The 24,554-nt window shown below is 48.3% G+C and overlaps 1 protein-coding gene across 10 annotated transcripts in view; it reads right to left on the bottom strand.

Moving 5' to 3' along the window:
• Positions 1 to 24,554, bottom strand: part of adam22 (ADAM metallopeptidase domain 22) — a 588,297-nt gene that overhangs the window by 116,036 nt on the left and 447,707 nt on the right. For all 10 annotated transcript variants that reach the window (XM_072508619.1, XM_072508628.1, XM_072508623.1 and 7 more), the window contains exons 21-22: positions 21,236 to 21,341; positions 14,020 to 14,139 (exon numbers count right to left, since the gene is read on the bottom strand). In XM_072508619.1, coding sequence (XP_072364720.1) covers positions 14,020 to 14,139; positions 21,236 to 21,341 — 226 coding nt within the window. The remainder of the gene's footprint in view (positions 1 to 14,019; positions 14,140 to 21,235; positions 21,342 to 24,554) is intronic.

A 24,554-nucleotide genomic window follows, 5' to 3' on the forward strand; every position in this document is an offset into this window, starting at 1 on the left:
TTTGGAAAATTGTATAATTGGGGCATTTGCACCAGTGTAAAGCAGAGTGGTTTTGGCATTTATCCAAATCACGCTCCCTCGTACGTTGACCAAGCTTGGAAAAATAAAGCTGTCTTAACCAGAGGTGATGTGTCTGCAGGCCTTTGTGTTCAGCTGAGCTGTAACTAAGGAGGAACCCCACGTAAATGCCAGCTCAATACTCAGTCCATGAAAACACTCCTACAGCGCCAATTGAGGTGGGCGAGAGAAGCGGTTTATAAGTATGGAAAGAAGGCATGTTGGCAGACCAGTTTCAAAGGAAGGCGGTGGCAAGGGAAATTGTCCAGGTGCAGGATAAGAGGGAAAAATTGGTGGTGGCCCTGGACGAGATTAACAGGGTATTTGAGGAGTTCTATGAAAATCTGTATAGCTCGGAGCCACCGGGGGAGGATCAGGGAGTGAACGGGTGGAGTACCCGAGGTTGGGGGAGGAAGATAGGGCCACATTGGAGAGGTTGATAGTTGAGCAGGAGATAAAGGAGGCAATTGGGAGGCTATAGTCGGGGAAGGTGGCAGGGCCAGACAGTTCCCAGTGGAGTATTATAAAAAGTTTAAGGACACGTTGGCGCCGCTGGTGGCAGGGATGTTTGAGGAGGCGATAGGAAGGGGGTGCTGCTGCAAACTTTGGGGCAGGCCTCAATCTCCCTTTTGCTGAAGAAAGATAAGGACCCGCCGTAGTTTGGGTCATACAGGTCTATATCGCTAATGATATTGGCGAACGTTCTGGTGGCTAAGCTGGAGGGATGCCTCCCGAAGGTAATAGGGTTTGTGAAAGAGTGGTAGCTATTCTCAAATATTAGGAGGGTGCTAAATGCAGACATGATGCCAGCTGCGGGAAAGGTGACAGAGGTGGTGGTCGCGCTGGACGCGGAAAAGGCCTTTGATCGAGTAGAATGGGGGTATTTGATTGTGGTACTTGAGAGGTTTGGGATCGGGCCAAGATTTACGGAGTGGGTACGGCGATTATATAAGGAACCAAGGGCGATTGTCCGCACAAACAATATGAGTATGGGGTACTTTGCCCTGCATTGGTGTCCTAAACCAGGCAGGGGTGTCCTATGTGCCCTCTGTTATTTGTGTTGGCGATTGAGCCTTTGGACATCGTGCTGAGGAGCTCGGGGCTGTGGAATGGGATAGTATGGGGGGGAGAACATAGGGTGTATTTGTACGCGGATGATCTATTTCTGTATGTACCAGAGCTGAGTGCGTCAATGTGGGATATACTGGAGCTTCTCTGAACATTTGGGTCTTTTTCAGGAAAAAAGTGAATATTTTGTGGTGTCCTGGCTGGGGGTGGGGGCAGGGGTGGGAGGGCTTCTATTCTTCAGGGTGGTAACTCACTTTAGGTATTTGGGGGTGCAGGTGGTGCGGGACTGCGAGGGTCTCCGTAGATACAAGGGGCGCGATTCTCCGACCCCCCACCGGGTCAGAGAATCGCCGGGGGCTGGAATGAATCCCGCCCCCGTCGTGTCCCGAATTCTCCGCCACCAGAGATTCGGCGGGGGCGGGAATCGCGCAGCGCCGGTCGGCGGGAATCGCGCCGGTCGGCGGGCCAACCCCTGGCGATTCTCCGGCCCGCGATGGGCCGAAGTCCCGCCGCTGTCAACCCTCGCCCGCCGGCGTGGATTAAACCTCCTTTTGAACGTCGGGACAAGGTGGCGCGGGCAGATTCCGGGGTCCTGGGGGGGCACGGGGCGATCTGGCCCCGGGGGGTGCCCCCACGGTGGCCTGGCCCGTGATCGGGGCCCACCTATCCGCGGGCGTGCCTGTGCCATGGGGGCACTCTTTTTCTTCCGCCTTCGCCATGGTCTTCAGTATGGCGGAGGCGGAAGAGACCCCCTCCCCTGCGCATGCGCGGGGATGCCGTGAGCGGCCGCTGACGCTCCCAGGCATGCGTCGCCCGGCGAAGACCTTTCGGCGCCGGTTGGCGTGGCACCAAAGGCCTATCCCGCCAGCCGGTGGAGCGGAAAGCACTCCAGCGCGGGCCTAGCCCCTCAAGGTGAGGGCTTGGCCCCTAATTCTCCGCACCTTTAGGGGCGGCCCGACGCCGGAGTGGTTCCCGCCACTCCATTACGCCGGAACCCCCCACCCCGCCAGGTAGGGGAGAATCCCGCCCATGATTACTAGCTTGGTGGGGCGGGTGAAAGCGGATTTGGCAAAGTGGAATAGTCTTCCTCTGTCACCGGTAGGTCAGGTGCAAGCGGTTAAAATGAATATGCTGCCGCGATTTTTGTTTGTACTTCACTGCCCGCCCGCCGATCGTTTTGCTGAAGGCATTTTTCAAAGAGGCAGGTAAAATGATCACCTCATTTATTTGGGGGAGGGGGAAGGTGGCCAGGGTTAGGAAAGTAGTTCTGCAGAGAGGGTGGCAGGCTGGGAGGTTGGCCCTTCCGAATTTTTTATACTATTATTAGGCGGCGAATGCCGAAAAGGTGAGGAGTTGGGTTGGGGAGTCAGGGTATTAAAAGACCTGTTCTGGGGAGGTTGTTTTGCGAGGCTTGAGGAGTTAGGGGAGAAATTTGGACTGGGGAAGGGGAAGTATTTAGGTTCAGAGATTCCCAATAGCGTTGGCCCCTGGTTGTTGGAAGAGGTATTGATGACAGGGGGAATGGAGAAGGGGGTGGTGTCGGCGATCTATGGGAGGATTTTGGAGGAGGATAAAGTATCCTTGGAGGGTTATGGAAGATGGTCTGTGCTGTGAGGCCTCGTGCGCGAAGTTGGAGCTGATATAGCTGAACGTCGTGTTTAGGGTACACCTCACGAGGGCGAGGATGAACTGACTCTCTGAGGGGGTGGAGGATGTGTGTGAGCGCCGTGGGAGGAGCCCCGAATACCATGTTCACATGTTTTCGTCCTGCCCGAAGCTGGAGATGTATTGGGGGGAAGTTTTTAAGGTCATTTCGGGGGTAGTACATTTGAGTTTGGAGCCAGGGCCCTCAGAAGCCATTTTCGGGGCATTGTACCGGCCAGTGCTGCAGGCGGGTGCGGGGGCCTCGCTGATTGCTTAGAACGTGTCCTGCTGGAGTGGAGGTCAGCTTCTCCGACTGTGCCTCGACTTGGCGGGGGATCAACTGGAATTTTTGACGCTCGAGAAAGTGAAGTTTGGGAAGGATGGAAGGGTTCCACAATTCATTGGGATTGTTTAACATGCACTTTCAGGAATTGGATGCCATTGAACATTGGGGGGGAGGAGAGGGGGGGGGTTATTGGTGTGGTTGAGTACATTGTTTATGGGATGACTGTTAGTTTTGGTCTTTTTGTTTTGTTTTACTTGGAATGTGTGGATGATGTTTGGGTTTGTATATTGAAGGGGAGACTGTTTGGAGGATTGGTATTGTATTTGTTATTGTTGGTTTTCTTTTGTTGTATATTTGATGAAAATGTTGAAAATTAGGAGAATAAAATGATTTAAAAATATATATATATATTTTTATTATGTGGAAAACTTCGCTGGGCATAGAAGGTAAAAAATGAACTATTTTCAGAATGGTTAGATCTTTTAAGTAATTAGACTAATAGATGAAAGATGCAATAGAATAATTGGCGAGAAAAATAGGAACTAATAGAGGGTATTCATTCTTAATATAGTGATACAAAACCTTTGAAGCCAAGAGTATATTAGAGAGTTAGGACGGAATAAAATAAAACAGTTAGTTGCTTGGTTCCATTAACAGATGGAGAAGATACAAATCAAAAGCAGTTCTGCTGCTGCTGTAGAAAGCCAGGCTATTTGGAGTATTGTGTGTAGTTCTTATTACCTGATCGTAAGTAATACACTTAAAAGGGGAGAGACAGCACAGCTAAAATGATCCAGGTATCAGGAATTTAAGGCTGCAGTTAAACGTCAAATTTCACATTATTACGAAGCAACATAAACTATCTACTGAAGCAAAGAAGGCAACTTGGGGGACGTCCTGGTGCATTAAATTAAATAGCTCCAAGTACTTGGACTTTACACCCGGGATAGTTATATGATATTTCTTGTGTCCAGTTCTGAGTCAAGCCACATTTTGGGAATCACCACCGGACAGCCACATAATTTCATAAATTAATTTTTAAATCTTTCCAATATCTGAGCAAGTTGACGGTTCTACCTACTCTCCTGACATGACAAATTAGTTGTCCTTTGCTCTTAATACTAATACAAAGAACAAAGAAATGTACAGCACAGGAACAGGCCCTTCGGCCCTCCAGGCCCGTGCCGACCATGCTGCCTGACTAAACTACAATCTTCTACACTTCCTGGGTCCGTATCCCTCTATTCCCATCCTATTCATGTATTTGTCAAGATGCCCCTTAAATGTCACTATCGTCCCTGCTTCTACCACCTCCTCCGATAGCGAGTTCCAGGCACCCACTACCCTCTGTGTAAAAAACTTTCCTCGTACATCTACTCTAAACCTTGCCCCTCTCACCTTAAACCTATGCCCCCTAGTAATTGACCCCTCTACCCTGGGGAAAAGCCTCTGACTATCCACTCTGTCTATGCCCCTCATAATTTTGTAGACCTCGATCAAGTCGCCCCTCAACCTCCGTCGTTCCAGTGAGAACAAACCGAGTTTATTCAACCGCTCCTCATAGCTAATGCCCTCCATACTAGGCAACATTCTGGAAAATCTCTTCTGCACCCTCTCTAAAGCCTCCACATCCTTCTGGTAGTGTGGCGACCAGAATTGAACACTATACTCCAAGTGTGGCCTAACTAAGGTTCTATACAGCAGCAACATGACTTGCCAATTCTTATACTCAATGCCCCAGCCAATGAAGGCAAGCATGCCGTATGCCTTCTTGACTACCTTCTCCACCTGTGTTGCCCCTTTCAGTGACCTGTGGACCTGTACACCTAGATCTCTCTGACTTTCAATACTCTTGAGGGTTCTACCATTCACTGTATATTCCCTACCTGCATTAGACCTTCCAAAATGCATTACCTCACATTTGTCCGGATTAAACTCCATCTGCCATCTCTCCGCCCAAGTCTCCAAACATTCTAAATCATGCTGTATCCTCTGAGTCCTCATCGCTATCCGCAATTCCACTAACCTTTGTGTCATCTGCAAACTTACTAATCAGACCAGTTACATTTTCCTCCAAATCATTTATATATACTACAAAGAGCAAAGGTCCCAGCACTGATCCCTGTGGAACACCACTGGTCACAGCCCTCCAATTAGAAAAGCATCCTTCCATTGCTACTCTCTGCCTTCTATGACCTAGCCAGTTCTGTATCCACCTTGCCAGCTCACCCCTGATCCCGTGTGACTTCCCCTTTTGTACTAGTCTACCATGAGGGACCTTGTCAAAGGCCTTACTAAAGTCCATATAGACAACATTCACTGCCCTACCTGCATCAATCATCTTTGTGACCTCCTCGAAAAACTCTATCAAGTTAGTGAGACACGACCTCCCCTTCACAAAAGAATGCTGCCTCTCACTAATACGTCCATTTGCTTCCAAATGGGAGTAGATCCTGTCTCGAAGAATTCTCTCCAGTAATTTCCCTACCACTGAAGTAAGGCTCACCGGCCTGTAGTTCCCGGGATTATCCTTGCTACCCTTCTTAAACAGAGGAACAACATTGGCTATTCTCCAGTCCTCCAGGACATCACCTGAAGACATTGAGGATCCAAAGATTTCTGTCAAGGCCTCAGCAATTTCCTCTCCAGCCTCCTTCAGTATTCTGGGGTAGATCCCATCAGGCCCTGGGGACTTATCTACCTTAATATTTTTTAAGACACCCAACACCTCGTCTTTTTGGATCTCAATGTGACCCAGGCTATCTACACACCCTTCTCCAGACTCAACATCTACCAATTCCTTCTCTTTGGTGAATACTGCAAAGTATTCATTTAGTACCTCGCCCATTTCCTCTGGCTCCACACATAGATTCCCTTGCCTATCCTTCAGTGGGCCAACCCTTTCCCTGGCTACCCTCTTGCTTTTTATGTACATGTAAAAAGCCTTGGGATTTTCCTTAACCCTATTTGCCAATGACTTTTCCTCCCACAGTCCAAAGATGTGCAGGTTAGGTGGATTGGCCATGTTAAATTGCCCTTCGTGTCCAACATTGCCCTTAGTGTTGGGTGGAGGTGTTGACTTTGGGTAGGGTGCTCTTTCCAAGAGCCAGTGCAGACTCAATGGGCCGAATGACCTCCTTCTGCACTGTAAATTCAATGATAATCTATGATTAACCTAGGACAAAGGTTCGGCACAACATCGTGAGCCGAAGGGCCTGTTCTGTGCTGTATTTTTCTGTGTTCTATGTTCTAATACCAGGTCCAGTACCGCCCCTTCCCTAGTTAGACTGTCTACATATTGTTTTAAGAAGCCCTCCTGGATGCTCCTTACAAACTCTGCCCCGTCTAAGCCCCCGGCACTAAGTGAGTCCCAGTCAATATTGAGGAAGTTAAAGTCTCCCATCACTGCAACCCTGTTGTTTTTACTCTTTTCCAAAATCTGTCTACCTATCTGCTCCTCTATCTCCCGCTGGCTGTTGGGAGGCCTGTAGTAAACCCCCAACATTGTGACTGCACCCTTCTTATTCCTGATCTCTACCCATATAGCCTCACTGCCCTCTGAGGTGTCCTCCTGTAGTACAGCTGTGATATCCTCCCTAACCAGTAGCGCAACTCCGCCACCCCTTTTACATCCCCCTCTATCCCGCCTGAAACATCTAAATCCTGGAACGTTTAGCTGCCAATCCTGCCCTTCCCTCAATCAGGTCTCTGTAATGGCAACAACATCATAGTTCCAAGTACTAATCCAAGCTCTAAGTTCATCTGCCTTACCCGTAATACCTCTTGCATTAAAACATATGCATTTCAGGCCACCAGACCCGCTGTGTTCAGCAACTTCTCCCTGTCTGCTCTGCCTCAGAGCCACACTGTCCCTATTCCCTAGTTCTCCCTCAATGCTCTCACCTTCTGACCTATTGCTCCCGTGCCCACCCCCCTGCCATACTAGTTTAATGCAAGGTTGAATGCAAGGTGCAGTCAGCAGCATATCCTGGGCTTGCTTGCTGAACCGGAGAGGCCGTTAGCTGCAGTTAAGATAACTGAGCTTGTTTTTTGGGCAAAGAAGATTTCAAGATTATTTTTTCAAATGTTTACAATTATAAAGGGATCTGACCAAATTGGTCAACGTGTTCATTTGTATTCAAGGTTTCAAATATCAGGTAACAACTTAATAATTATGGACAAGAAGGCAGACGTTTATCACCCAGAGTAATAGAATTGTGGGATGAGTTACCAGGGATGGCCGTTGATGTGGGTAGAGTATGTGGACTAAAGAGACATTTTGCATGTCCTTCTGGAGAAGAAATGGAATTAAGAAATATTGTGAGAATTTTAAAAAGTAGCTGTTGAGCTTAATTACTTTTTCGTGTTCCTATATTTTTTATGTTTAAAAACATTTAAATACATTTTAAGCTTTATTTGCAAAAAAGTGCCCTTTGTGCTTTCCATTTTGTAAAAACGGTGTGGGAAGTTAAGCTTGAATGATAAATAGTTCATTTAAAAACACAAATGTAAAATTAAATGTAATGATGTCACGCAAAACATAACAATGGAATAGAAATGTGAAGTAAATGTTTAATAAGCATCTCAATTTGTAATTAATTGCAAACACAATATATACTTAATTAAGGGTGACAATGAATTCAATTAAACTAACTCAATGAGCAAATCATAGAAAACGATTTGGTTCCACTGGTAAACTACAGGTAGTCGTTATTAATTGTAATCATTGATGACTACAGGCAGTCTAAAAGAGGCTTTAAGTTTCATCAGGTCAGGACACCAGCAATCACGATTACGTACCCCATTCAATTTTCCTTTCCTTGAAGTTAGGGTGGTGTTACAATAAGCAAGCTGATCGGTATCCTTAATTTACAGTCCCAGCCACAAGTAAAAATTACGCCCGGCTTTTTTGTAAGAGGGGAGAGATTCGCTGTTACAAAAATGGGTTCTGCACGCGATTGTCATTCAGATGCACTTGTAGGCTACACTGTGCAGACAAACTGCTAAACTTTGCATCTCAATGCCCAAAATTAAGTTCCAGATGAAAAAGCGCTTGGCTGGCAGTAAGTTTGGTTTGGGGGCATAAAATACAGTGCGGGAACAATCATAAAGAGCTATAGATCATCACTAAAGGGAGAGTTGCGCCGTTTACTGAAATTGAACTAGTAATTGATAATTGATGGTCCAGTGGAGGTTAATGGGCAATATAAATTCCTTTGATGTTACAAAACACGAGATGCCCTTGCAAGAAAGTGCATTAAAGGTGTCGTAGCATCCGCTTTTTAAGAACATGGCTCTACTATTCAACCAACCTTTCCGCCCAATCCCCATATCCTTCAATTTCATCACTGTCTTAAAATTATTTGTCTTGAATACCCCCCCCCCCCGAGGGCCCCCCCCCCCACAGAGGCCTCCCCCCACAGAGGCCCCCCCATGGACCCCCAAGGAGGCCCCCCCCCCCCCCCCCCCACAAAGGGCCCCGCACCCACACCTAACCCAGAACCCCCCAAACACAAGCCACCCCCAGTCACAGTACTGCCCGGACATGACGCTCTCTCTCCTCTGGGGGGCTGAATTTAACGGTGTGCCCCCGGCAGGCTCTGTTCACCAGGTCCCCGTTTATCAAAGCTGCTGTAAACCACACCGACGTGACGTCACGCCAGCAGTTGCAGTCAGAATTCCATATCCTTCAAGGGGGAGGCGGGGTGGTCGATACGATGGGATGATCCACAAAGTCAATATTAATGGGGTCCTGACCTTTCTTGGCGGGAACCCCATTATGTAATTGGCGGGGTTGCGGGACAATCTCAACAGGGAATCCTGTCGGCATAAAAAACATTTTTGGACTACCGTTAGATTCTCTGGCCCCTCCATCCTTCTCTCCGACTGAAAACGGGGGTGCAAAATTTGCCGCATGACTTAACATCAAGAACTCTTTGGAGTGGGCAATTTCAAAGATTCACAAACCTCTGAATGAAAGGATTACTCCTCATGTCAGTCCTAAATGACTGACCCTTTATGCTGAGAGTATGGTCCAGTGGTGAATAGTCTCCAGTCAGGGGATTTGGTCTCTCGGGATCTATCCTGTCAAGCTATACATTTCACTAAGATCATTCTTCCAAATTCCAGCCTATAAAGATTTAATTAGCTCAAATTGTTCATTGGAAAATGAAGTGCCTGATTTGCCAATTTAGACCTGTGTGTGAGGACTCTGGATTGGAAAATGACCTTGTTGCACTTACAAACTATTTATGAGGAAAAGAAGGGGCGCAATCTATCGACCTCGCCGTGCCCGACTTTGGATGTGACAAGGCCGATAAATCACGTGAGGTTTAATGGCCTCATCATGCTTTGTAAGATCTAACGAGGTCACGATCCATATTTGCATATTCAAGTGAGTTGTTAGTCTCTTCACCGGCGAGCGGAGCTCGTTATTGTAAGACTGGCCAGCCTGGCGGAGGAAGTTCAAAAGGACCTACAGAGATGGGATGCACTCCCGCTTTCCCTGGCGGGGAGGGTGCAGGTGATCAAAATGAACGTACTGCCGAGGTTCCTCTTCCTGTTTAGATCCATACCAATCTTCATCTCCAAGGCCTTTTTCCAGAGTGGGAAAAATAATTATTTTCGGTGACGTTTACGTTAGTGATGGAAAGGGATAAGTATACACCGCAGGGCAAGAGTTATAGCTGGGGGAAGGGCAATTATGATGCCATTAGACATGACTTGGGGGGGGATAGGTTGGAGAAGTAGGCTGCAAGTGTTGGGCACACTGGATAAGTGGAGCTTGTTCCAGGAACAGCTACTGCGTGTTCTTGATAAGTACGTACCGGTCAGGCAGGGAGGAAGGCGTCGAGCGAGGGAACCGTGGTTTACCATAGAAGAGGAAGAAGGAGGCCTATGTGAAGATGAGGTGTGAAGTTTCAGTTGGGGCGATTGATAGTTACAAGGTAGCGAGGAAGGATCTAAAGAGAGAGCTAAGACGAGCAAGGAGGGGACATGAGAAGTATTTGGCAGGTAGGATCAAGGAAAACCCAAAAGCTTTCTATAGGTATGTCAGGAATAAGCGAATGACTAGGGAAAGAGTAGGACCAGTCAAGGACGGGGATGGGAAATTGTGTGTGGAGTCTGAAGAGATAGGCGAGATTCTAAATGAATATTTTTCGTCAGTATTCACTCAGGAAAAAGATAATGTTGTGGAGGAGAATGCTGAGACCCAGGCTATTAGAATAGATGGCATTGAGGTACGTAGGGAAGAGGTGTTGGCAACTCTGGACAGGCTGAAAATAGATAAGTCCCCGGGGCCTGATGGGATTTATCCTAGGATTCTCTGGGAAGCCAGGGAAGAGATTGCTGGGCCTTTGGCTTTGATTTTTATGTCATCATTGGCTACAGGAATAGTGCCAGAGGACTGGAGGATAGCAAATGTGGTCCCTTTGTTGAAAAAGGGGTGTAGAGACAACCCAGGCAACTATAGACCGGTGAGCCTCACGTCTGTTGTGGGTAAAGTCTTGGAGGGGATTATAAGAGACGAGATTTATAATCATCTAGATAGGAATAATATGATCAGGGATAGTCAGCATGGCTTTGTGAAGGGTAGGTCATGCCTCACAAACCTTATCGAGTTCTTTGAGAAGGTGACTGAACAGGTAGACGAGGGTAGAGCAGTTGATGTGGTGTATATGGATTTCAGTAAAGTGTTTGATAAGGTTCCCACGGTAGGCTATTGCAGAAAATACGGAGGCTGGGGATTGAGGGTGATTTAGAGATGTGGATCAGAAATTGGCTAGCTGAAAGAAGACAGAGGGTGGTGGTTGATGGTAAATGTTCAGAATGGAGTTCAGTTACAAGTGGCGTACCACAAGGATCTGTTCTGGGGCCGTTGCTGTTTGTCATTTTTATCAATGACCTAGAGGAGGGCGCAGAAGGGTGGGTGAGTAAATTTGCAGACGGCACTAAAGTCGGTGGTGTTGTCGACAGTGCGGAAGGATGTAGCAGGTTACAGAGGGACATAGATAAGCTGCAGAGCTGGGCTGAGAGGTGGCAAATGGAGTTTAATGTAGAGAAGTGTGAGGTGATTCACTTTGGAAGGAATAACAGGAATGCGGAATATTTGGCTAATGGTAAAGTTCTTGGAAGTGTGGATGAGCAGAGGGATCTAGGTGTCCATGTACATAGATCCCTGAAAGTTGCCACCCAGGTTGATAGGGATGTGAAGAAGGCCTATGGAGTGTTGGCCTTTATTGGTAGAGGGATTGAGTTTCGGAGTCATGAGGTCATGTTGCAGCTGTACAAAACTCTGGTACGGCCGCATTTGGAGTATTGCGTACAGTTCTGGTCACCGCATTATAGGAAGGACGTGGAAGCTTTGGAGCGGGTGCAGAGGAGATTTACCAGGATGTTGCCTGGTATGGAGGGAAAATCTTATGAGGAAAGGCTGATGGACTTGAGGTTGTTTTCGTTAGAGAGAAGAAGGTTAAGAGGAGACTTAATAGAGGCATACAAAATGATCAGGGGGTCAGATAGGGTGGACAGTGAGAGCCTTCTCCCGTGGATGGAAATGGCTGGCACGAGGGGACATAGCTTTAAACTGAGGGGTAATAGATATAGGACAGAGGTCAGAGGTAGGTTCTTTACGCAAAGAGTAGTGAGGCCGTGGAATGCCCTACCTGCAACAGTAGTGAACTCGCCAACATTGAGGGCATTTAAAAGTTTATTGGATAAACATATGGCTGATAATGGCATAGTGTAGGTTAGATGGCTTTTGTTTCGGTGCAACATCGTGGGCCGAAGGGCCTGTACTGCGCTGTATCGTTCTATGTTCTATGAGTTTGTGTGGCGTGGCAGGAACCTAAGAATCCCCAAGACAACACTGCAAAAGAGGAAAAACATGGGCGGTCTGGCCTTGCCATACCTACAGTATTACCACTGGGCAGCCATAGCTGAGAGGGTGAGGATATGGATACGAGAGCCAAACATGGAATGAGTAAGGCTGGAGGAGTCCTCCTGCAAGGGAGCAACCCACGGCAGCACTCCCATCCCCCCCAACAAAGTACACATCCTGCCCAGTGGTGGCAGCCATTCTGAAAACATGCAACCAAATGAGGCAGCATTTCAGATTAACTGGGATGTCCCCCATGGTCCCCATTTGCGGCATCCACAGATTCCCACCAGCCATGCTTGACGCCACATTTTAAAAATGGAGACAGGATGGGGGGATGCTCGTGGTCAGAGACTTTTACAAAGGAGACAGACTACCGACCTTGGAAGAACTTACAGAGGACCTGGACCTGCCGATGGGACAGGAGCTTAGCACCTCCAAATTAAATACTTTCTCCAGAATGCAACGGCAAGATACCCCAGAGCCCCAAGAGACACACAACTGGAGGAACTAATAAACACGAACAGCAAGGAGGGACGAAACTATGGAAACATGTACGGATGGTTACTGGATAGGGCAAGATTACCACTGGATGAAGCCAGATGAAAATGGGAGGATGAATTGGGGATGGAGGTGGGTTGGGGACTCTGGAGCGAAGCACTGAGCTGGGCTAACTCCACCTCCTCCTGTGCAAGGCTAAGCCTCATGCAGTTTAAAGTGGTGCACAGAGCTCACCTAACCAGAGCCCGAATGAGCAGGTTCTTCTCACAGGTGGAGGACAAATGTGAACGGTGCCAGGGAAGCCCAGCCAACCACGGCCACATGTTCTGGGCCTGCCCCAGACCTGTTGGGTTCTGAACAGCCTTCTTCGAGGCAATGTCCAAGGTTGTGGGGGTGAGGGTGGAGCCGTGGCCGAGAGTGGCAGTCTTCGGGATATCAGATCAGCCAGAACTACTCATGGGGAGGAGGGCAGACCCCCGAGCTTTTCGTTCTCTAATCGCACGCTGGAAAATCCTGCTCGGCTGGCGATCAGCAGCAGCACCCACAGCTGCAGACTGGCTGGCAGACCACTCGGAATTCCTCCACCTGGAGAAGATCAAATACACCATCCGAGGGTCGGACGTGGGCTTCCACAAAGCATGGGGGCCATTCATCAGCGTGTTCCAAGACCTGTTTGAGGCCAACAGCAACTGGAGAAAGGGGGGGGGAATGGAGGGCGGAAGACAAGGGTAAACACACAGAAGAGAACGAGGTGGAGGAGGGGAAAGCGAGAAGAGAACGCAAGGGGGCCACAGAGTGGAACAAAGGGGGTAAAATGAGGGGAGGGGCCACACAGCCCCCCCACCAACAACAAAACTAAAGATCTCAACAGAAAGCAACGGAACGCAGTGTGTGGCGCCAAAGGCAGAAGGCATCACTAAGAGGGATACTAAGCCGCGAACAAAGAAAGGGGAGCATGGCCGGGGGGGTGGGGGGGGGGGCAGACGGGGGTAACCACATCTAAAAAGCTGTGTAAATAAGAAACTACTTTATTTGTAAATATGAGACACACTTGGTCCGTTACTCTGTAAAAACTGGAAAATACCAATAAAATCATTAAAAAAGAAACGGGGCTGAGTTCTGCCTCGGTGGAACATTCCTCGCCGAGGCCCAGAAATGAAGCAGAGTCCCGTTTAATAGCGGTGTCATTCTCAATGCTGCCAGCACCAGGAAATACCTGGCTAAACGCACCCGACATGGGACTCTGTATCATTTCTGTTAAATCTCACCCAATACTGTGAATTTGTTTTACATTCTATTGCAAGGCAGGGTGAAAGGTTTTCAGGGGTAGGCAGGAAGGTGAAGTTGATCTTAAAATTAGATCACCCTTGATCTTACCGAATGGCGGAACAGGTTTGAGGAATGAATGGCTTACTCCTGCTCCTAATCTATATGTTCATATGTTCTTCTGTTAATTAACACCATTGTCATCAAAGGTAAATTTATTCCTGTAAGCTTGACTCATTATAAACAGATAACACACAGGAAGGAAACTTCTTCACCTGGTTATTTTGTAGCCTGTTTATCAGAGGATACAGAAAATTACCTGCAGTTGATATGCTTGTGTTTCTGTAAGAAGGTAGCGATAGTCACATCACCTGAGAGTTCTCCTATTCGTGGCACACCAGTGGTATCATCGCATAGCAGATAGCCACAGAGCACATCTCTGCATTAAATAAAAAGCAGTTTGGTTTATGCTGAATGCAAGATTAATTTTATATACAATATTTGATTGCTCATATATACCACCTGATTATTACATTTTTCATATTTAAGTTCAAGTTCAAATTCACCTTTTAAGATCCATGTAGCACCAAATATGACTTGCAGGTAACGTGGGAAAGTGTGAAGTAAGGAAATGGCATTAAAATTCTGTAAAATTCAATGAACCCTATAGTAACAATGGCACGTGGGGTTAAAAAAGCTTTTAAAATCAGCGGTTCTCAAGTTTCTTTAAAAGTCTGATTTTATTACAACTCTAAAATAGTGAAAATCAACCAGTCCTTTAAAGTATCAGTAGCAGAAATTTGAAGCACTTGACACCACTTCAACGGGTATAAATAAACACTGCCATCGACACAATAAATCTAAGGGGAAAAAAAATCTGTAAATCCAGCAATGCTTTCCTTTGTGTGCAGTTTCAACAAATTAATGGAGATCTGGGCTTTCAGTATATAAATCAAGAATTAATGGGGGATTGTAAGAAACATACTGCAATAATTGTGGGAGATTTTAATCTTCATATAGATTGGACAAATCAAATTGACAAAGGGAGCCTAGAGGATGAGCTCACAGAGTGTATTGGGAGCAGTTTGTTTTAGAATAATACATTCTGGAAGCAACTTGAGAACAGACTATGTTGGACCCGGTAATATGTAATGAGACAGGATAATTAATTAGCTTACAGAAAAGGATAATCTAGTTAAGAGTGATTGCAACTGTTATAACCTGCCTACTGACGATTGGCTGGGGACTAATGATTATCCCACAATCCTATGGGAGTATGAACTTCCCCAATGAGGGGGGCGGAGAAACTCCTACTATAAATAAGCTGGCCAGTCCAGGAACCAGGAGGAAGGAGAAGGTAGCAAGGGAAGTTACTGCTACTACTATGTATATATTGTTATAGTAAATAAACTTTATTATTTTGTATCCTTAAAACTCGTGCTGGATTCTTCGGGGCCTTTACAAAACTGGCGACGAAGGTAAAAGTGAACAGCTGTCTACACTGCTGAAGCCACCTCCCTGGATTTTTGTTGGATACAGGTTGGAAGTTGTTTTCCATTATACCATGCCTCTGTACGGACGTTTGGATGTTTTTGATGCTGCGCTGGAAAGCTGGAACCAGTACACGCAACGGATGCGTTACTATTTCCGGGCAAACAACATCACTGAAAACGAGCGCCAGGTGGTCATATTGCTCACCGCCTGCGGGCCGCATACGTTTGGGGTGATTAGGAGCCTTACGTACCCAGCTGCGCCGGACACCAAAACGTTTGACGAACTTGTGAATATAGTGGGGCAACACTTTAACCCAACCCCGTCCACGATAGTCCAGCGTTACTGGTTTAATACCGCTGAGAGGACCCCTGGAGAATCCCTTGCCGATTTTTTATCCAGGCTACGCGGGATTGCGGAATACTGTGACTATGGTGAGACCTTGTCAGAAATGTTACGCGACCGTTTGGTTTACGGTATTAACAATGCGGCCACCCAGAGAAAGTTGTTAGCGGAGCCAACATTGACTTTTCAACAGGCAATACAAATAGTCTTGTCCCGAGAGAGCACAGAGCGAGGAGTACAGGAGCTACAGGGAATGGAAGTGCATGCCTTGGGGCGAAACCCTTTCCGCCCAAAAACGTCCCCCCGCACTCCTGCGGTACCTTGGGCGAGGCAACGACCAGACCGACGCCAGTGGCCATCGGACATTCCTCCCCGAAGGGAGCCTTCTCCAGAGCCAATGGATGAGGAGCCATGTCCGTGTCAGACTTGTAGGCGCCGACCCCGTCGTGGACGGCGGTCCTGGGGACGCCAGAGGCGCCGTCGTTCCGACCGAAACTGGGACCAGCCCAGGGGCCGTAACTGGGACCAGCCCAGAGGCCGTACCTTCCATGTGGATGAACCTGCGGCGACCACTCCTGAGGACGTGGAGACGGAGGACGACTGCCTGCAGCTGCATTGTGTGGCAGCTCCCCGTGTGGCCCCCATTAAGGTGACAGTACGGGTCAATGACCACCCGCTGGAGATGGAGTTGGATACTGGCGCAGCGGTCTCCGTGATTGCCCAGAGGACATTCGACCGCATCAAGCAGGGTATACAGACCCTTACACTAACTGACTCACAGGCCAGGTTGGCCACCTACACGGGGGAACCACTGGACATTGCAGGAACTACAATGACCCCTGTTGTCTATGGACGCCAGGAGGGGCGTTTCCCACTTATCGTAGTGCGTGGCCATGGGCCCAGCCTGTTGGGTCGGGACAGGTTGCGCCATTTGCGGTTGCAATGGCAGCACATCCTCCAAACAGTTTCTGGAGGGTTGACTGAGGTGCTAGGACGATACCCAGAGGTATTCCAGCCTGGTCTGGGGAAAATAAAAGGGGCCGTAGCCCGTATCCAAGTTGAACCAGGAGCCACACCGCGCTATTTCCGGGCGCGCCCAGTGCCTTACGCTTTGCTCGAGAAGGTAGAAGGGGAGCTCACTCGTTTGGAGAGTTTGGGTATTATCAGGCCTGTCCGTTTTGCTGACTGGGCAGCACCAATTGTGCCAGTAATGAAGCCAGATGCCACAGTTCGCTTGTGTGGCGACTATAAACTTACAGTGAATACAGTTTCCCGACTCGACCGATACCCAATGCCTCGCATAGAGGATCTCTACGCGAAACTTGCAGGCGGACTCTCATTCACAAAATTAGATATGAGTCACGCCTACCTGCAGTTGGAGCTGGACCCTGCCTCCCGACCATATGTAACAATTAACACACACCGGGGCCTGTATGAATATACACGGTTGCCCTTTGGAGTATCCTCTGCCTGCGCAATTTTTCAACGTGTTATGGAGGGCATTTTGAGAGGTTTACCACGTGTGGCTGTCTACCTAGATGACGTGTTGATTACAGGGACGTCGGAGCAAGAGCATTTGGAAAATCTGGAGGCTGTCCTTAAACGCCTTTCGGAGGCTGGAGTCCGTTTACGTCACACAAAGTGCGTATTTCAGGCAAAAGAAGTAGTCTACCTAGGTTATCGGGTGGACTGCGAGGGTCTGCACCCCGTCGCAGAGAAGGTGCGTGCAATTCAACATGCCCCCACCCCGACTGACACTTCGCATCTTCGTTCTTTTCTCGGTCTCGTAAACTATTACGGGAAGTTCCTCCCCAATCTGGCAACTACGCTGGCCCCCTTACACCTGCTGCTAAAGAAAAATCACACCTGGGTTTGGGGTCAGCCGCAAGAAACCGCTTTCCGGCGGGTAAAGCAACAATTGTCGTCGTCTGGGTTACTAACCCACTATGATCCGGGAAAGCCTTTGCTCGTCACATGTGATGCATCCCCGTATGGTATTGGGGCTGTCCTGTCCCACAAGATGGAGAACGGGGCCGACCGACCGATAGCTTTCGCCTCCCGCACATTGACTGCAGCGGAGAAGAAGTACGCGCAGATCGAGAAGGAGGGCCTGGCAGTGGTTTTCGCGGTGAAACGCTTCCACCAGTATGTGTACGGCCGCCATTTCACTATCGTGACTGATCATAAGCCCCTGCTGGGACTCTTCAGAGAGGATAAGCCGATACCGCCCGTTGCTTCTGCACGGATCCAGCGCTGGGCTTTGTTGCTTGCTGCATATGAGTATTCTCTGGAGCACAAACCAGGTACGCAGATAGCAAATGCCGACGCACTGAGCCGATTGCCTTTATCGACCGGCCCCATGTCGACCCCCACGACCGGTGAGGTGGTCGCAACCCTAAATTTTATGGACACCTTGCCTGTCACGGCATCACAGATCCGTGAGTGGACCCAGACGGAGCCAGTCCTGTCAAAGGTTCGGCACATAGTCCTGTATGGTGGCCAGCATAGACAGCTCCCAGGCGAGTTACGGGCATTTTCCTCCAAGCTGTCAGAGTTCAGCGTGGAAGACGGCATCCTCTTGTGGGGGACGCGTGTGGTTGTCCCGGAAAAAAGCCAGGAGCTGATATTATCAGACTTGCACAATGGGCATCCGGGCGTGACCAAGATGAAAATGTTGGCCCGGAGTTATGTCTGGTGGCCAGGCCTCGACACCGACATTGAGAAGGTGGCCCAAAACTGCTCCATTTGCCAGGAGCATCAGAAGCTTCCGCCGGCCGCGCCCCTACATCACTGGGAATGGCCAGGGCGGCCTTGGGCACGCTTACATGCAGATTTCGCAGGCCCTTTTCAGGGATCCATGTTCCTCCTACTAATTGACGCCCAGTCCAAATGGCTGGAGGTGCATAAGATGCAGGGGACAACGTCCTGCGCAACAATTGAAAAAATGCGTTTATCATTTAGCACGCATGGCCTCCCCGAGGTGCTGGTCACGGATAATGGCACTCCATTCACGAGGGAGGAGTTTGCTAGGTTTACAAAGATGAACGGCATCCGCCATATCCGCACTGCCCCTTACCACCCGGCTTCAAATGGGTTGGCAGAGCGTGCAGTGCAAACATTCAAAAGAGGCCTAAAGAAGCAGTCTTCCGGATCAATGGACACGAGACTGGCTCGGTTTTTGTTTACGTACAGGACCACCCCCCATACAGTGACTGGGGTAGCTCCCGCAGAACTCCTAATGGGCCGGAGACTTCGCACCCGCCTTAGTATGGTCTTCCTGGACATTGGCGCAAAAGTACGCCGCACACAAGAACGGCAGGGACCGGGATTGTCTCAGCATCGTCCGATTCGGCAGTTTGCGCCCAGTGACCCAGTATTCGTGCGGAATTTTGCTGGTGGTGCCCAATGGGTTCCTGGGGTAATCTTTCGCCAAACGGGCCCTATATCGTACCAAGTGCAAGCCCAGGGTCGTCTCCAGCGAAAACATGTAGACCACGTCCGGTCCAGAAGATCATCCCCGCAAAAGATTCCCCGCCCCCGGAGCTCAGTTCAACAGCGGCAAAGACCAGAAACAAGGGAAGGTAGTCCTCCAAATCTTCCACTGGTGCCTCACTCAAAGCCTGCGCAGGTCATGACGGGACCGAATGGGGACAGAGACGCTGACATGACGGAGGCAGCAGACTCTGACTCCGAGATGGAGACACAGAATGAATCAGAGGGGGAATCCTCGGGTCCACAGGCCGTGGATGTACAACCGCGCCGTTCATCACGGAAGCGCCGGTCTCCGTCTCGTTATACGCCGCCTGATCCAGCGCCGCGTGCAAATGGCGTCCGGCCTGCGGCCAAACGAGTTCGACGCCTTCCTTCGCCAGGGCCTACGGTGGATTCCTTGGACTTTGGGGGGGAGGGATGTTATAACCTGCCTACTGACGATTGGCTGGGGACTAATGATTATCCCACAATCCTATGGGAGTATGAACTTCCCCAATGAGGGGGGCGGAGAAACTCCTACTATAAATAAGCTGGCCAGTCCAGGAACCAGGAGGAAGGAGAAGGTAGCAAGGGAAGTTACTGCTACTACTATGTATATATTGTTATAGTAAATAAACTTTATTATTTTGTATCCTTAAAACTCGTGCTGGATTCTTTGGGGCCTTTACAAAAGCAACATGATAGAATTTCACAATCAGCTTGAGGGTGAGAAATTAGTCTTTTAAGCTTAAATAAAGGCAATTACGACGGTACGAAGATAAAATTGGCTAATGTGGAATGGGAACTTTCGTTAAAATCTAAGAGAGTTGAGAAGCAGTGGTAGATATTTAAAGAGATATTTCAAAGCGCTCAATAAAGATATCTTCCATTGAGAAAAAAAGATTCCATGAAAAGGATGCACTAACCATCACAAATAAGTAAGTTTAGAATTGTATCAATTTAAAAGTAAAGGTGGACAATGCTGCAAAGATTAATGGTTGTTCAGAAGATTGGGGACATTTTAAAAATCAGCAAAGGATGATCAAAAATAGGTGTGAAAATGAGCAAACAAATATAAGAGTGGACAGTAAAAGCTTCTACAAATATATAAAAAGAAAATAGTTGTGCAAGTTGAGGAGTGGTGCCCTGGAGGGTGAGACTGGGGATTAATAATGGGCAACAAGGCAAATGCAGAGATTTGAACAAATATTCTATATCTATCTTTACAGGAGAAGACACAAATAGGATCCCAAGAATAATAGAAAATCACGGGGCAAAAATGGGGGGAGGAATTTAAAACAATTATGATCATTAGAGAAAAAAGTATTAAGAAAGCTAATGGGCCTAAAGGCTGTGAAGTCCCCCCGCACTGGTGGCAGGGTTTTGTGGCTGGATGCATTGGTTGTAATCTTCCAAAATTCCCTAGATTCTGGAAAGGTTCCAGCAAATTGGAAACCTCCAAATATGGCATCATTATTCAAGAAAGAAGGGAGAAAGACAACAAGAAACTATCGGCCAGTTAGTCTAACATGTGTCATTGTGAAAATGCTAGAATGCATTATTCAGGAATTAATAGCAGGACATTTAAAACCATAATACAACCAGGCAGAGTCAACATGGTTTGGTGAAAGGGAAATAGTGTTAACAAATTTATTTGTTAAAGGGGAACCAGTCGATGTAGTGTATTTTAATTTCAGAAAAGTTATTTGATAAGGTGCTACATTGAGAGAGAGAGAGAGAGAGAGAGAAAGCCATTGTGCCCTTCCCACCCAGACTCAATAAGGGAAGTATATAATCTGCATTAGACTACAAATCACTGCTTGAGTTTATTGTTATAGTTTACCTGAAAACTTAGGCAGGGGTTTTCAGGCCCCATCATGGTCGTAGAAGATTTGGTGGCCCAGCCAAGGATCCATTGACTTTCACTGGGATTGGAGGACCCCGGCAGTGAATGAGGCTTGAAAATCCCGCCCTTGATAAGCTTATTCTGATTTGATCTTGTTAGTCTCAGGGTTAATTTTTTTTGCTATTGGTTCCCATAACAATCAGAGTGACAGAACTCCCAAAAATCAACAGAACGGTTGATGTTTGTCCAAATGACAACAATCATTTAACTTCCAAATTAATTTATGTTGTGAAGTGTCTTGAAACGTTTTTATTCGGTAACACAAAATTTAAATGGCAGTATTATTATGTATGAAATGGTGTGGGGTGAGGAATTTACTTACTGTTTATTACATTGGATCCAGGTGTCCTTGTTTTTGCCACAGTTTCCTTTCTCAGTTCCTTCAATGTTAAGCTTTTCATAACATAACCAGTCCGCTGCTCTTGCCTCTAAGAAACAAATTGTTGTATTTCAGTTGCCAACAAAACCATTAAAAGAAATCAACGAAAGAAAGTTGGAAAAGGTACTCCTGATGTCATCAAGACTGAAAGCACAAAAAGATTTACATCATGGAAAGAAAAGAGTGAAAAATTGTAGAACTAACTATTGATCGACAAACCTTTGCTAAAGATCCATGCAAACTGAATGCAGATATGTTAATGGAAATATAATAAATTCAGGAATTAGTAATTTATATATCAAAAATATAACCAAGTGTAAATATGCATGTGGGTCATGAGAATCTGCAGCTGTTTCAATAGACCTGACGTGAAGGATTTCTGTACGGTTAGTTGGGTCACTAGTTGGTTCACAGGGGGCGGTTGCATCCGCCCTCTCCAATGTCAGGAGTTCCCATGTCATGGAACCTGGCATATGCTCAACAGATGGTTAGAACAGGTTACCTTCTCCTTGACTGGACTGGTAGGTTTGGGTGCCACAGAGGAATTTAAATCATAATCATGTCCTGGATGTAACAGGGGCAAGAAGAAAACAATTGTAATATTCAAGTTTCAACTCTCCTATGCTTTGAGCAGATGTGGGAGGGGCTGAACACCACAATTAGAGCTAGGCTAATATTGAGGGTCAGGAACCTATGATGTATCCCTGGTGGTGCAGGCGCTCACCATTGGGCTGTAAATGATTGCCCCTCCCCTTGGCTCTAGAAAGCACACTAATACCAATGACACAGCTTCCCAACAGGAACACATCAACGGTTATGTTGAGATGTGCTTATCATTCATTTTCAGGATTATAGGATTTCAAATAATTCAGTTGTCAAAAGTAGCATACCTACATGTTGGATACCTGCCAATACACACCTGCTGGTCTAGGCTGTGTTTAAAATAGATGTACTAATGACCATTACCGCGATTTAACTGGAGAAACATTAAGTGCGGTGGTGGGCGCGACTTCCTGGGTGGTGCCCGACGGCCGATCCAGCGAGACTGCGGCCAGTGCCTAATATCAATTCGAACCAGAAATGATCCCTCACGAGCTTCATGGTGGAAATGGCCGTCCTGCTAGCTGATTCGCCTCGACCATGCCTGGCAGCTCCCTCCGAACACACTTCAGACATCACACAGTCATACCACCACAGAGACCTGCTCCACACTTCGGGAATTGTGACCTGGCCAGGCTACTGGTCGCTGTGGAGACGAGATAGGTCAACCCGTTCCCCCGAGGGGGTTGGAGGATTAGGCTCAGGGCTGCCAATGCTGCCTGGCCAGTGGCGGCGGTCATCAGTTCAGGCAGGGTGACCAGAAGGATCTCAGCTCAGTGCAGGGAGACCAACAACTGCACCGGGCTGCATGGGTAAGTTGACTCCAGCCCCCTGGCATCAGTCCTGCATGCCAACCCCTGACCTACTCCCCTCCATTGGTTGACGGACGGCTGGCACCTCACACCGCAACCCCCAGCCACCCTAGAAAACACTTTGAAGGAGAGCTCCGAGGATGCCACCATCGATATGTCACAGCTGTCACCCACCCTCTACCAGCTCAGAGACACACCTTGGTGAGTGAGACTAGTGGACAGGCTTCTGGGACACAATCTGGTGAGCACTACTCAGTTGTTGATGTACGGGATGTACGGGTGGAGGCGGGAACATTCGAGGAAGTCAGCAGTCTGAGGTCTGCTGGATCCGAGGACACAGCTGGGTCCCAGTCACATGCCGAGTCTCTGGACAAGATAGTCCCGGAGCTGATTCAGATGCTAGGTCATGGCTCTGAGATACAGGAGGAGATGTCAGTGACAGTGCGGTGAGTGCATAGCTGATTGGAGGAGTCCCAAAGGTTACTGGAGGCCAACACTACTAGGGTGACGACCACAGTGGAAAGCCAGGAGCACGACGTCATTGCCATGAGTGGTGCTATCCAAGGCATTGATCAGTCTGTGACAGCCATGGCCGAACACCACAACAGCATGTCCCAGCGTGTTCCAGATGCAGTTGGGTATTGCTGAGGCGCTGCGGAGCATGTCCCAGGCACAGATGTGCATTGCCGAGGCCATGTCCCAGTCACCGAGGAGCATTGCTGAGGGCATCGACACCATAGTGCATTCAATGGGGAGGTGCCTGGACCGGCAGGGCCACATGACGCAGGTGCCTCTGAAGTTCACTCCAGCTGCCACTCTGTCCCATGGAGTCCCCAAGGATCCAAATGCATGTCCAGGAGGAGGAAGTATTGGAGGTCAACCCAGGGCCTTTCACAAGGGAGACAACGGCGGCCTCCAGCTTTCTCGAGTCCCCTCTCCTTACCCTGGCGCGTCTCCAGGTCAGCAGGCCTGAATGTTTCACCGGTAAGGTGGCCGAGGCTCCAGAGGATGCTGCCAGGGATGTCACTGGCCAGAGGGCGTGAAACGCAGCAGTCTGCTTCCTCCTCTGATGTGCATCCTGGAGATACACCTAGATGAAGCGTGAGGGTTGGCAATGGGGGAAGGGGGTGATCGGGGGGAGGGGAGGGTAGAGAGGGGGGGGGGGGGCGAAGAGGGAATTGGGGGGGTAGTTATAGCACTGCAAGGGCTGCCGCAGTGGGGTCGACAATACCATTCTATATCTGTAAGGAACTGGAGAAAATGAGAGACCGACAATCAGTTATTGCTTCCGCACCGGGACCCTCAAAGCCCTCAAGCCTCCCCCACATGTACGTGCCCTGCCTTCTCTCATGGTGCCATCCACCAATCCAGTTGCGCTGGGGGAACATTGTTTTGCACACACACCCACTGGTCACTGTAAGGGCCCCTAGACCCTGGACCCCAGCCGGGAACTTTACAGGGACTGAGGTCAGGTACCCTCCCCTAGTCCACACACACCCTCTGGTCATGGGGATACCCCCAGTGCTGGAGCCCAACTCAAGAATGTTTGATTGTTGGCCGCTGCCTCTGTGGTGCTGATGCCTCCAGGGTCCAGGCAGAGTGTCCAGGCCTCACATCTTGATTGGAATGCTAGGCAATAACACTCGTCTGAGACATGGCATGTGTACCCACGAGAAACCACTTGCGAATATTTTGTTTATTAAATGGCAACAGTGACAAGATTTGAAAATCAACTATGTAACATTCCACATATCACACTGACCAGTAAACAACAAGGAAACATCACCGTTCATTTGGCTCCAATAAAAAGCTATATCAGCTCATTTTCACACAAAAAAACAAACACACAG

Source organism: Scyliorhinus torazame, chromosome 6 (assembly GCF_047496885.1).
Source record: "Scyliorhinus torazame isolate Kashiwa2021f chromosome 6, sScyTor2.1, whole genome shotgun sequence".
Taxonomy (NCBI): Eukaryota; Metazoa; Chordata; class Chondrichthyes; order Carcharhiniformes; family Scyliorhinidae; genus Scyliorhinus; species Scyliorhinus torazame.